The 14,629-nt window shown below is 37.6% G+C and overlaps 1 protein-coding gene across 6 annotated transcripts in view; it reads right to left on the bottom strand.

Annotated features, from left to right (window-relative positions):
* The window catches only part of Arfip (ADP ribosylation factor interacting protein arfaptin), a 79,713-nt gene that overhangs the window by 52,743 nt on the left and 12,341 nt on the right, over nt 1-14,629 (bottom strand). For all 6 annotated transcript variants that reach the window (XM_053798240.2, XM_053798238.2, XM_053798236.2 and 3 more), the window contains exons 5-6: nt 6,938-7,113; nt 4,525-4,699 (exon numbers count right to left, since the gene is read on the bottom strand). In XM_053798240.2, coding sequence (XP_053654215.1) covers nt 4,525-4,699; nt 6,938-7,113 — 351 coding nt within the window. The remainder of the gene's footprint in view (nt 1-4,524; nt 4,700-6,937; nt 7,114-14,629) is intronic.

Here is a 14,629-nt window from a genome sequence, read left to right as displayed (position 1 = left end):
AAAATACATACAAAAATTTTAGTAATTAAATGCAAACTGTATTGTAACAGTAGGTAGTATAGGAATACCAACAAGTTGTACATGACAGACACAAAAGCAGTAATTACAACTTTATGCAGTCAACAATATTTTACCAGTATAACTGGCACAGGCTTTGTCAAGTCAGTAGACTATACCTGGAAAAAGGAGATTACACAGGCAGGAGAATGAGGTTAGGCCAGATGCACTGCCAATCAACTTGATGGTTGGTCTCAATAGGCTGTGTTTAGCAACTGCATCACTAAGGGTTTGGTAATTTGTAGTATTATGCTGCATATGCTTATTTGGAAGGTGTTCATTTACTTGGCCTTGAATATAAAAAAGTGCTCACTCCCTTAGCTTTGATTATAAATGACTCAATGTACAATGGGCGTTCAGTCTCTTAGCTCTGATCTACAATATTCAGTAAAATAAATTGGTATTATCCAGAGGGCTGAGGAGGGATTGTTGAGGTGGTTTGGACATGTAGAAAGGATGGAACAAAATAGAATGACTTCGAGAGTGTATAAATCAGTAGTGGAGGGAAGGCGGGGTAGGGGTCAGCCTAGGAAAGGTTGGAGGGAAGGGGTAAAGGAGGTTTTGTGTGCGAGGGGCTTGGACTTCCAGCAAGCATGCGTGAGCATGTTTGATAGCAAATGGAGACAAATGGTTTTTAGGATTTGATGTGCTGTTGGAGTGTGAACAAGGTAACATTTATGAACAGATTCAGGAAAAACAGCAGGCTGGACTAGAGTCCTGGAGATGAGAAGTACAGTGTCTGCACTCCAAAGGAGGGGTGTTAATGCTGCAGTTTTATAGCTGTAGTGTAAGTATGCCTCTGGCAAGACAGTGATGAAGTGAATGATGATGCAATTTTTTATTTTTTGGGCCACCCTGCCTTGGTGGGAGACAGGCGATGTGTTAATAAATTAAATTTTTTTTTTTTTTCAACAAGTCGGCCATCTCCCACCGAGGCAGGGTGACCCAAAAAGAAAGAAAACCCCTAAAAAGAAAATACTTTCATCATTCAACACTTTCATCTCATTCATACATAATCACTGTTTTTGCAGAGGCACCCAGATACAACAGTTTTGAAGCATATATAACATATCCCTCCAAACTGCCAACATCCCAAACCCCTCATTTGTAGTGCAGGCATTGTACATACCTCCCATTTCCAGTACTCAAGTCCGGCTATATAAAAATAACCAGTTTCCCTGAATCCCTTCCCTTAATATTACCCTGCTCACACTCCAACAGCTTGTCAGGTCCCAAAAACCATTCGTCTCCATTTATGCCTATCTAACACACACACACGCTTGCTGGAAGTCCAAGCCCCTCGCCCACAAAGCCTCCTTTACCCCCTGCCTCCAACCTTTTCGAGGATGATCCCTACCTCACCTTCCTTCCCATACAGATTTATATGCTCTCCATGTCATTCTACTTTGATCCATTCTCTCTAAATGACCAAACCACCTCAACAACCCCTCTTCACCCCTCTGACTAATACTTTTATTAACTCCACACCTTCTCCGAATTTTCTGCATAATATTTACACCACACATTGCCCTTCTACAGGACATCTCCACTGCCTCCAACTGCCCCCTCACTGTAGCATTTACAACCCAAGCTTCACACCCATATAAGAGAGTTGGTACCACTATACTTTCATACATTCCCTTCTTTGGCTCCATAGGTAATGTTATTTGTCTCTACATATACCTTAATGCACCACTCACCTTTTTTTCCTTTATCAATTCTATGGTTAACCTCATCCTTCATAAACCCATCCACTGACACGTCAACTCCCAAATATCTGAAAACATACACTTTTATCCATACTCCCTCTCTCCAATGTGATACCCAATTTTTCTTTATCTAAATCATTTGATACCCTCATCACCTTATTCTTTTCTATGTTTACTTTCAACTTTCTACCTTTACACACACTCCCAAACTCGTCCATTAACCTTTGCAATTTTTCTTTAGAATCTTCCATAAGCACAGTATTATCAGCAAAAAGCAACTGTGTCAATTCCCATTTTGCATTTGATTCCCCATAATTTAATCCCACCCCTCTCCTGAACACCCTAGCATTTATTTCTTTTACAACCCCATCTATAAACATATTAAACAACCATGGTGACATTACACATCCCTGTCTAAGACCTACTTTTACTGGGAAGTATTCTCCCTCTCTTCTACACACCCTAACCCGAGCCTCACTATCCTCATAAAAACTCTTTACAGCATTTTTAAATACACTACCTAACAGAATACTCCATTCTACTGAATGAACAGCAATGCATGCAACCATATGACCTGTCTTTGTAATACTCATTTGTGCTTTATAGTTATCTGTTTACAATAATGTCTTATCACTGATTTCATCATTGCTTAGTTAATCTTAAGTTAATTTTAAGCCAGCCCGTAATGCTATGCATATAAGTGGCTTTGGCATGCTGCTCTTACCTGTATTTTTTTTGTACCTCTGTATGTATGCTAAAATTTCTAAATAAATAAATAAATAAATAAATAAATAAAATAAATTTAGTAACTTACCACCTATTCCATATACTTGCAACATCTGCCACATTGCTCCCCTATCCACTCTGTCATATGCCTTTTCTAAATCCATAAATGCAATAAAACTTCCCTACCTTTATCTAAATACTGTTCACATATATGCTTCAATGTAAACACTTGATCTACACATCCCCTATCCACTCTAAAACCTCCCTGCTCATCCACAATCCTACATTCTGTCTTACCTCTAATTCAATTATAACCCTACCGTACACTTTTCCTGGTATACTCAATAAACTTATTCCTCTATAATTTTTACAATCTCTTTTGTCCCCCTTATTATTATTTTATTTTTTATTACCACACTGGCCGATTCCCACCAAGGCAGGGTGGCCCGAAAAAGAAAAACTTTCACCATCATTCACTCCATCACTGTCTTGCCAGAAGGGTGCTTTACACTACTATTCTTTACACTTCTATTCTCTTGAAGTGCTCTACACTTCCCTTCATATAAAGGGCCTATACATGCTCTCTGCCAATCCCTAGGTAGGTACCTTCCCCTCTTTCATACATTTATTAAACAAAAATACCAACCACTCCAACACTATCCCCCTACTTTTAACATTTCTGTCATGATCCTGTCAGTTCCAGCTGCTTTACCCCCTTTCATTCTATGTAATGCCTCACACACCTCCCCCACACTCACATCCTCTTCTTCTTCACTCCTAAAAGGTGGTATACCTCCCTGGCCAGTGCATGAAATTACCGCCTCCCTTTCTTCGTCGACATTTAAAAGTTCCTTAAAATATTCTTGCCATCTACCCAAAACCTCCATCTCCCCATCTACTAACTCCCCTACATTGTTTTTAGCTGACAAATCCATTCGTTCCCTAGGCTTTCTTAACTTGTTTAACTCGCTCCAAAATGTTTTATTTTCATTAAAATTTCTTGACAGTGCCTCTCCCACTCTATCATCTGCTCTTCTTTTGCACTCTATCACCACTCTCTTCACCTTTCTTTTGCTCTCCATATACTCTACTCTTCTTATAACACTTCTGCTTTGTAAAAACGTTTCATAAGCTATATATTGGTATATATTAGATAGAGTAAACATCAGTAGGTCCCCTAGTACTCCTCAGTGAGGTTAGGTTAGGTCAGGTTCCCTAGGTATAGTAATGTTCAAATTTTCTTCTAGTAGGCTTCTTTGTACTGTAATGAGTTTTGAGATAATCTGCACATTCATTAAGATAGATGAAACAGGTTTTGGAGAAAAGGATATTGGTGGCTGACAGATGAGCTGGAGTAGATTAAGGAAGGACAACCTCAAGAAGAAAGTCAAGAAAAGTATGTGTTACAGAGACTGTATGCTTTAATTAAAAAAGCCAGGTGCTGTAGATGAAGGCTAAGAGAAAAGCACTGCATAATGTGATGTATTTATAATTAAGGCCAAGGGACTGAATACCTTCAAAATCTTTTTTTGTAATTAAGGATAAGGGACTGAACACCTAGAACTATATTCAGCATGCTATAGTACTAAAAAATGCCAAATCTTTAGCAGTACAGTTGCTGAACAAAGCTCATCATTGAGGCAAGCCATCAAGTTGAGCTACTACTGTACCACTGCATATGATCTTTCCTCACATCTGACTTCTCCTCACTCCTGCCTATATATTATCCTGTCTCCAAGTATATTCTATTCTCTTGAAAAAGCCTCTTTTACAAATGAAACATTATCTGAATAAAGTTTCTAATTATTGCTGGAATCTTATCTACATACTGTGCTAAATTTTATGAAGCGCTAAAACCATGTGTTATTCACTGCAAGGAGTGGTGGAGGCTTGATTATCTGTCCAATACTCTCTGACCAGTCAGACTACCATAGGCTCCCAACTACTAACAAGACTTAATATTCACAATTTCAATGTTCCAACAGGGTCACTACCTTGTTCTCTCATTAATAACACAAATTTGAATCCACACCTTATTTTCATCCAAGAATTTTAGCTTAATGGCTACATCTGCTCTGAGTCTATCATAGTGAGCTTTGTGTCCATTAAAGTTTCGCTGAGCTTCTTCTAACTTGATCGAGCTGACTTCAGAACGAGGCTGTTGAGCAAGCATCTCCAAGTCACTCCGGTAAGCATCATACTCGATCCTGAACAAGAAATGACCATTATCATTATAATAATGGTAATGTGCTAAACCCGTAAGGATCATACAATGCTTGGAACACGAGAGATAATCAAGTTTACTCTAAGGAAAGTGTAGCTCCAATTGTCTAGAACAAGAGCCTTTCACCAACAACAAGGCACTCCTCTCTCTTGAAGGGACGAGAAATCATCAGACAAATTATAAGAGAATTCATAATTTTAAAAAGTAAAGCTGCAAAAAGCTTTCATTACCACTATCTTCCAGTTACACAGTTTACCTCAAAATACCCAAAAAAACTGCCATAAAAAAATAGAATTAAGCCCTTAAACTAATAATATCAATATACAACAAATATTACTGCAAAATATAAAGAATTGTAATTATAGAAGATCTTGACTCTTTTTCTAGAAATTGTAAATAAATGGTTAGAGATGCAGCAGTGACATAGGACAGTGTGCTCTCAAGACATAAATGGAGTATCTTGAAATCACCCCTCCAAAAACAAAAAAAATCACTGGGTTTAGCATTTTTGCCTATGTCTTTCTTACCCTTAATACACCCACCCATGATATTTTACCTCTAATGTAAATTGATGAATGACCCTTCCCAGTTCTGCATTTTACATGAATATAATATTCATGGACCTATATTCCACATTATTGTGTGATACCCCCTCTCTCTCTCTTTTACTTCTGCCATACAGAGATGAAATGATTAACTGAGGAAGATATGCAGTCCCTGGATCTACAATATGACTAGCTGAGGAAGTTGAGCTGTACTTCCTGGACTTATCACATGACTGGTTGAGGATGATGAGCTACACTTCCTAGACATCCCATACGAGTGAGGAAATTTTTTTTTTTTTTTTTTTGGTGGAGGGGGATTAACAAGTTCAACTCTCTTTTACTTCTGCTGCACAAAACTGAATGACTAGTTGAGTAAGTCCAGGAAATATAGCTCAGCTTCCTAAGCCAGTTGTCATGAGGAAGGCCTAGGAAGTGAAACTCAATTTCCTTAGCCAGTTATGTGGTAGGTCCAATAAATGTAGCTTAACTTCCTCAACCAGTCATGGTAGGTTCAGAAAATGTAAGTCAAATTCCTCAACCAGTCATGTGGTAGATTCAGTAAGTGTAGGTCAACTTCTTCAGCAAGTCATGTGGTAGATCCAATAATTGTAAGTCAACTTCATCAGCCAATTATGTGATAGATTCAGGTGTAGCTCAACTTCCTCAGCTAGTCATTCAAGTGAGAGAGCAGAAGTGGTTGTATCAAAGGCAAAAAAACCATCAGTAGGCCCAGAATATGTAGTGTGGCGAGGACAAATGTGCAAAGTTACTTTGTACAGGTTTGATAGTGCGAAGTCTCACGTCACTGCCACACCTTTAATTGCTTGCTTACACCTTCTAGAAAATTGACGAAATTGCAAGTCTTTTTTTTTTTTTTGCAGTAATATGTTGTGTACTGACATGATCACTGTCATTATTTGTTAGTTTATGGGCTTAATAATCATTTTTAGAATAATTTTTGGGGTAACTAGTGTGACCCCATATAGAGTACATAAGATTTACTTTAAAACAAAACCTTTACTGTTAATAATTATAAGTGCACTGCATACATAAAATATGTATGAATGCATACATACGAAATGTTAGGATCAATACTCCCAAAATCATGATATTGCCTTTAACTGAACACAAATGATACTGAGAGAACAGTGTTTCAGACTTGAGCTAGATTATTTGTTAGTGCTTTACACATACCTGTGACATACTCATTACTGGTTTCAAGAGTTCTGCAGTTGCAGCCTAGCCTGAGGACAGGCTTCCCAGGTGGCTGCCTGCTCAACCAAGCTGTTCCTACCCATGGCCCACAAGCCTACAAAGTCATCACAACCTGGTTATTCAGCATATACTATAGAAATTTTTCCAGTTTCCTCTTTAAGCCTTCTACCTTTCTTCTGGCAATATACTTTTTAGTTTTACTGGTAGACAACTGAAGAGTTGTGGACCACGAATGATGATACTATGTACCCTAATTGTGCTGATATAAAGGACTTGCTCATGCGAAAGAGAAATAACCTAGATAAACAAACGAATAATGATTAAGAAATTATCTGTAAAACAAATGAAAGGATATTAAGCAAGATATTAGAGCAGTACAGAAATGAATAAATTCTTAACTAATTTGCATTGTTTGCATGTTCTTAAAATAATACCAAAATGTAAATCTTCTTTAAGCTTACCTTGCAGCTTCATACAATTTAACTGTAAGCAAAGTATCTTCCATAGTCTTGTTACATAAAGTATTTACTGATGAGACAAAGAAGTTCAGTGCACCTAGAAGTGTCTCTCCATTCTTGGTAAGTGTCCTTTGAGTCTCTGCATTGTATATAAACTCCTCCTGAAGTTCTGGTGATTTCTGTGTACAAAAGAAAATGAGAGAGATTACAGCAACCTATAAATATCAACTACACATTTTTATCTCTTGCCTTACCACTAATGTAATACTGCAACTGAAAGTAATTAAGCTTTACAACAGTTTAATTTCTTGAAATATTTAAATTCACAGCTTCAAATAAAACAATACCTTTATTGAACATTTTCTATTTCTGTTTCCAAATCTATCTTCCACCGCCTAATTTTTTTTTATTAACACATCGGCCATTTCCCACCAAGGCAGGATGGCTCAAAAAAGAAAAACTTTCGTAATCATTCACTCCATCACTGTCTTGCCAGGGGCATGCTTACACTACAATTAAAAAACTGCAACATTAACACCCCTCCTTCAGAGTGCTGGCACTGTACTTCCCATCTCCAGGAATCCAGTGCCTAATATAATATGATTATTTATTATTGTTATAGGTAGTAGGTTGGTAGACAGCAACCGCCCAGGGAGGTACTACTGTCCTGCCAAGTGAGTGTAAAACAAAAGCCTGTAATTGTTTTACATGATGGTAGGATTGCTGGTGTCCTTTCTTCTGTCTCATAAACATGCAAGATTTCAGGTACATCTTGCTATTTCTACTTACACTTAGGTCATACTACACATACATGTACCAGCACATATATACACACCCTTCTGGGTTTTCTTCTATTTTCTTTCTAGTTCTTATTCTTGTTTATTTCCTCTTATCTCCATGGGGAAGTGGAACAGAATTCTTCCTCCGTAAGCCATGCGTGTTGTAAGAGGCGACTAAAATGCCGGGAGCAAGGGGCTAGTAACCTCTTCTCCTGTATGTATTACTAAATGTAAAAGGAGAAACTTTCGTTTTTCCTTTTGGGCCACCCCGCCTCAGTGGGATACGGCCGGTATGTTGAAAGAAGAAAAGAAAGATTGCTGGTGTCCTTTTTTCTGTCTCATGAAAATGCAAGATTTCAGGGACGTCTTGCTACTTCTACTTACACTTAGGTCACACTACACATACATGTACAAGCATATATATACACTCACACCCCTCTGGGTTTTCTTCTATTTTCTTTCTAGTTCTTATTCTTGGTTATTTCCTCTTATCTCCATGGGGAAGTGGAACAGAATTCTTCCTCCATAAGCCATGCGTGTTTTAAGAGGCGACTAAAATGCCGGGAGCAAGGGGATAGTAATCCCTTCTCCTGTATAGATTACTAAATTTAAAAAGATAAATTTTCGTTTTTCTTTTGGGCACCCTGCCTTGGTGGGATATGGCCGATTTGTTGAAAGAAGAAGATTTATTATTGTTCTATTTTCCCCAATACATAGGTAGATGGCGCATTCAGCAGACCAAGTAATATGTCCCTCTCTTAGTAGAATATCTCTCTCTCTTCCATAAGATACCCCTCACACCCACACATATTTCCATATAGACTGACATGACTGAGCCTTGTCATCAGTATACCTTCTAGCCTATGCAGATGCACAACAGGTGATCATACCATACACACATTTATGACTTTGTGCTATTGTACTTCAACAGTTTAATTTTTTTTTTGTTGTATATTCACTCTACCCTTTACATACCTATGGCTTCAGGTATATCTAAAAACTACATTAATGAAATATACAATAGATTGTTATTTTCTATAGTATAACACATCCATACATTGCTACACTGCTTATCACATTTTCTTTTTTTTGAACCCCTGTACAAAATTTGCTTCCATTGTCTCATTACTCATTTCATTCCACTTAAGTGAAAAACAGATGATGTTATCACAGGATAAAGCACTCCAGCATCACAAAATAGATAAGAATAAGCTTTTTACCAATGAATTTCTATCTGTGCACCTCTCATACCCCTACATACACTTTACTTAAGCCACCCACCTTATTCTTAGTTTCCATCACCTTTCAATAAATACAGTACATACACCTGTTCTTCAATACTCTGTAATCGTCCATTCTTTGTGGAAGCCTAAACCCTATGTGCACCCTATTCTTTGCTTTTTGTCATTAATTATTTCTATTTTTCCAAGTAATTCTACCACATCCTTATTTATTAATAATATTTTTTAAATGTATATAGATATTACAGTGAGTGGGTTGGCAGTTAGTGTACAGATTCAAAAAGACCAAATACACAGCATTAGCACACTTAAAACCAGGTTAGAATCTTAATTTAAGGTACTGGTAATTATAACAGACTGGATTTGCATTTTTTTTACTTGGCATATAAAAAAATGTACAATGATCTAAGAAAACTAAATAGTAAATAATGGCAAATACTCACCAATGCCTGTAATAGCTGTCTTCCAAACTGCATATATACAGTACATATATACCCTACATTACTTTATATACATATGACATAAAACATTTAAACATATACTGTATATAAACAAAAATCCTCATATATAACCAAGAATAAAATACTAACTTCATGCTAATATGGATTCACACACCAAAAGGTTACAAAGAATGTCATAGTAAAAATATCAGACAATCTATACAGTGCTTGATATGAACGAATACCCACTCTGAATATCTGTGCTACAAGATGACCACAACCTCCTCCTCAACCTGAAGCATTATGGACTTAGCACTCCTACTATTTATACATATTTATACAATCTTTTTTAATAACAAATGCTAGCAAGTAAACATTAATGGAACAACCACATGTATTCTATCATTAAATGTTAAGTGTTCTCCTGTTCCTTTTTATTAATGCCCTGGTAAATTCTTCCAACAACTCAACCACGACATTTATCGCCTTAAGCCCTGACTTTCTGTAATTAAACTAGATGCAGATCAAAGCCATTGCTCAAAATCTTACTGTTGTCCCTATAGACATCAAATAAGAGGAAGAAAGTTTTGACAAGCTTCACATCATACATAAACTTGAGACTGAGTATGGCATCACTGAGTGTTACACGCACGCACTCGTGCACACGCACACACACACACACACCCACACACACACGCACACATGCACACACACGCACACACATGCACAAAAAAATAAATAAAATCCAGTAAATGATATTTTAATTTGAGGTAGAAAACGACCATTTTTAAGTTTTATGACAAAACAAGGAATTGCTGCTACCAAAATACCAAAATATAGATGATGTGTAAGAGAGGTTTAAGCAGCAGCAAGCTGCCACTGTGAGTGTACAAACTGAGAAGTTTAAGGTTGAATGCAAAAGGCTGGCCTTCTGTTTAAAGTTAAATCTTTTAAGTGAGTGATGGCTGGGTTGCAAAATTTAAAGCTATGCATAATATTAGAAATGAGATACTGCAGTAGGTGATTAGTTGCAGATGCTGCATAGCAAATTAGAATTGCACTTGTAGCAGTACAGGTGTCCCTCCACATTCTCGAGGGTTAGGGGATCAAGAACCTCATAAATTTGAAAAACTGCAAATGTTTGGTGCACAAATATGTTGTAGGGAAATATAATAATAGCATTTACCTAGCCTAACAATACCGTTTCCTTAACCTACTGAACCATGAACAATCATAAAACACATGACATCGTAAAATATTGTACTAGTGCCAGCCCTTTGGTAAAGAAGGTGTGAAAGACTATAGAATTCAAAAAAGAACTCGTAGCTGAGTACCAAAGTGGAGGAGGAAGAATGTGCCTTCAGTGATTCTACGATATGTACGATACTAAAGCAGCACGAGTCGATAAAGGCTATAGTGCCAGCCAGCGATAAAGTGTAGCATTAACAGTGTAGCAAGTTAAGCAATTAATCGATAGAAAAAGGACAGCATAAACTTAACTCCTCCAATGTTGTTGGAGTTATATAGAGCAACTGACAACACTGCCATCTCTGCTGCCACCTTCACCACCACTATGTAAGGCTTATGCTCTCAGTGGCCCTTATACACCGACCAACAGCAACACTCGTGACATGATTAATGATGTATTTTATTCATTCTAGAGTATGTCATGTTTCTATGTTATTAATATTGTTTATTTTGTCATATTAGATCAATTTTGATAGATAAATAAGCTGTAGAGTTGATATTGACCCTTTCAGGGTCCGTGCCATAGATCTACGGCTTTACATTGAAGGTCCAAACCGTAGATCTACGCCATGAGCTCAGCTCACTCTGATAAGCTGTGAGCAGTAAATCTGGGCCTAGATATGAGAGAATACATCTATGTGGTATGTGTGCACCACATAAAACAAATCCTGCAGCACACAGTGCATAATGAGAGGAAAAAAACCAAGACCGTAATTTTCGATTAAAACAGCGACTTGGTGTTTTTCCGTATTTTTTATAGTTGTATTTACAATTTCTTGGTCTCATTTGATAGAATGGAAGATATACTACAGAAATAGAGATGATTTTGCTTGGTTTTAGTACTGGAATGGCTTGAAACTGAGCTCAAAGTAGCAGAAATGTTAAATGACCTCACAAGTCAAATACATGACAGCTAGTGGGTCTAATATACATTCACGAATGTGGTGATATTATTTATACAATTATTACAGTATTGCATAACAGTAAATCTTCTGTTTTTTGGTTTGAATAAAAATTCATTATGTGAATAAAAAATAAAAATGGAATTCATTTGTAAAGCCTGAAAACATAACCAATGAACAGAGGAAATGTTAGTTTAGTGCCAGGAATGCCTGCATTGTTTATTTTGGACCCTATTTTGAAATTGGAATATTTTGAACTTTGCATTAACCCTTTGACTGTCGCAAGCCCCTTTCTGAAACTGTCATTCTGTTGCAAAACTTTTGGAAAAAAAAATTATTTTTTCTTATGAAATGATAGAGAATCTTTGGTCGAAAACTCATGGAATTACGCTCCCGCGAAGTTAGCGGTCTCAGCGACATATACGCATCGACAATTTCGCCGACTTTGAGCCCTGTTTTTGGCCAATTCCGTTGTTCCAGTTGACCAAACTCATAGCTATTTCTTTAGAACTACATTTTTTCTATCAGTTTAGTACAAGAAACCGCCCATTTACTGATTTGAACTACCCAATAAAGTGGTCAAATTGGCAATTTGGCCAATTTCATGCAATTAAAAAAGATGCCAATTTCAAAATAGGGTCCAGAATAAACAATGTAGACATTCTTGGCACTAAAATAACATATCTTCTGTTCATTAGTCACGTCTCTAGGCCCCTCTTATATTACTATTGTTTTCTATTTTGATTTTTTATTCATACAAAAAATAGAAGATTTACTATTATGCAGACTACTGCATTATTGTAAAAATGGTATAAATAATATCAGTGCACTAGTGAAAGAATATTAGACTCCCCAGTTGACGTATATTGGACGTGTGGTGTGATTTGCTTACTCCTGAACATTGGTAAAAATCGAACATTTCTGCTACTTTGAGCTCAATTTCAAGGTCGTTTTCATTGTGAAACTAATCAAAATCATTTCTATTTCTGTAATATGTTTTCCATTTTATCACGTGAGACCATGAAAACGAGAATACAATGATAAATACTATACGAAAATACACCTCAAAGTCGACGTTTTAATCCAAAAAAACGGTAATTTTTTTTTTCTCATTATGCACTGCGTGCTGCAGGATTTTTATGTGGTGCACACTGACCACACACCCATTCTCTCACATGTGGGCCTACCAGCTTTCTCCTGCTTGATTTGAAGCCGCTAGAATTTGCGCATATAAATACATCCAAAACATTGGCATGTAAGACGTACGTATATATACGACCGAAAGTCAAAGGGTTAAATTGGCCAAATTACCAATTTCCGGTCACTTTATTTTGTTGTTGAAACAGCTGACTTGGTGATTTCTTGTGCTCAATCGATAGAATAGAAGTAATACTAGGGAAATAGCTAAGAATTTGGTTGACTGGAATACTGTAATTGCCCTAAAATGGGAGTCAAATTCGGCAAAATTGCTGATGCGTAAATATCGCCGACACATCAAAATTCACGAGAGCATAATTTCGTAAATTTTCCATCAATTTTTGTACTTTTTGTTTTATTACCTTCAGAAAAAGATTCTTTACCATTTCATAAGAAAAAATAACAAAATTATTTTTGAAAATTCTTGGACCCTGGTGTACACTTGGCCTCTGGACCCTGAAAGGGTTAATGTCATATTGAAGGACTATCTTGTCGTATCTCCAAACAAACTGTACCACTGCCACATTTCCTAACATACGTAATGACGTATTTTAAATACGATTGGGCAGCTGGGAATTCGCAAATGTTTGAAGCCCGCGCAAGTGGAAAACGCAAATGCTGAGGGAGACCTGTATAGTTTAATTAGAATGACTCACGAAATCGTAATGATACGATTGCAAACAAACCATACCCCGGCCGGGATTGAACCCGCGGTCAGAGAGTCTCAAAACTCCAGACCGTCACGTTACCCACTAGACCAGCTAGCCACAATAAGATTCGTCCAACTAGGTATATTTCTACACCATAGGAAGGTTAGCACAGGCACCACTGTGACCACAAATGCAAGTTTTATAGACGAATCTCCAGCTAGCGTGGCCGTGACGAACTCTAGCTCAAGTCCCCTCACTGCCGTCAACATGACTCACGAAATCGTAATGACACGATTGCAAACAAACCATATCCCGGCCGGGATTGAACCCATGGTCAGAGAGTCTCAAAACTCCACACCGTCGCGTTAGCCACTAGACCAGCTAGCCACAATAAGATTCGTCCAACTAGGTATATTTCTACACCATAGGAAGGTTAGCACAGGCACCACTGTGACCACAAATGCAAGTAGAAATATACCTAGTTGGACAAATCTTATTGTGGCTAGCTGGTCTAGTGGCTAACGCGACGGTCTGGAGTTTTGAGACTCTCTGACCGCGGGTTCAATCCCGGCCGGGGTATGGTTTGTTTGCAATCATGTCATTACAATTTTGTGAGTCATGTTGACGGAAGTGAGGGGACTTGAGCTAGAGTTCGTCACAGCCACGCTAGCTGGAGATTCGTCTGTAAAAACTTGCATTTGTGGTCACAGTGGTGCCTGTGCTAACCTTCCTATGGTGTAGAAATATACCTAGTTGGACGAATCTTATTGTGGCTAGCTGGTCTAGTGGCTAACACGATGGTCTAGAGTTTTGAGACTCTCTGACCGTGGGTTCAATCCTGGCCGGGGTATGGTTTGGTTAATTAGAATTACATCAAATTTATAGGGCTGGTAAAACTAGGCTTCATGGGAGAGGTTTGTTAATAATTACCTTAGCTATTAAGCCCGAGGATTATTATACTCATTGAATATGAACCCATAAGGGTCATTCAAAATTGCACAACAGAGGTGATTGAGATGGTGAGGGGGAGAAGATGTGGAGATGTTGAGGGACGAAAAATGGCTTAAAGGATGGGGAAAGGTTTACAGGTGATGAAGAAAATCAGTATGTTAAAAAAAAAATCAGAGTGAGTCTGCAATAAAGGTGGGACCCTGCACGGAAAAGGGTGGGTAAATTAAGCACATCAGGGCATTGCCACCCAAAATAAAGTTGGTCTGCTCTCTGATGAGAGGGACAAC

The sequence above is a fragment of the Cherax quadricarinatus genome, chromosome 76 (genome assembly GCF_038502225.1).
Source record: "Cherax quadricarinatus isolate ZL_2023a chromosome 76, ASM3850222v1, whole genome shotgun sequence".
NCBI lineage: Eukaryota > Metazoa > Arthropoda > Malacostraca > Decapoda > Parastacidae > Cherax > Cherax quadricarinatus.
The sequence above is the reverse complement of the archived record's forward strand: the minus strand, read 5'-3'. Positions and strand labels throughout refer to the sequence as shown.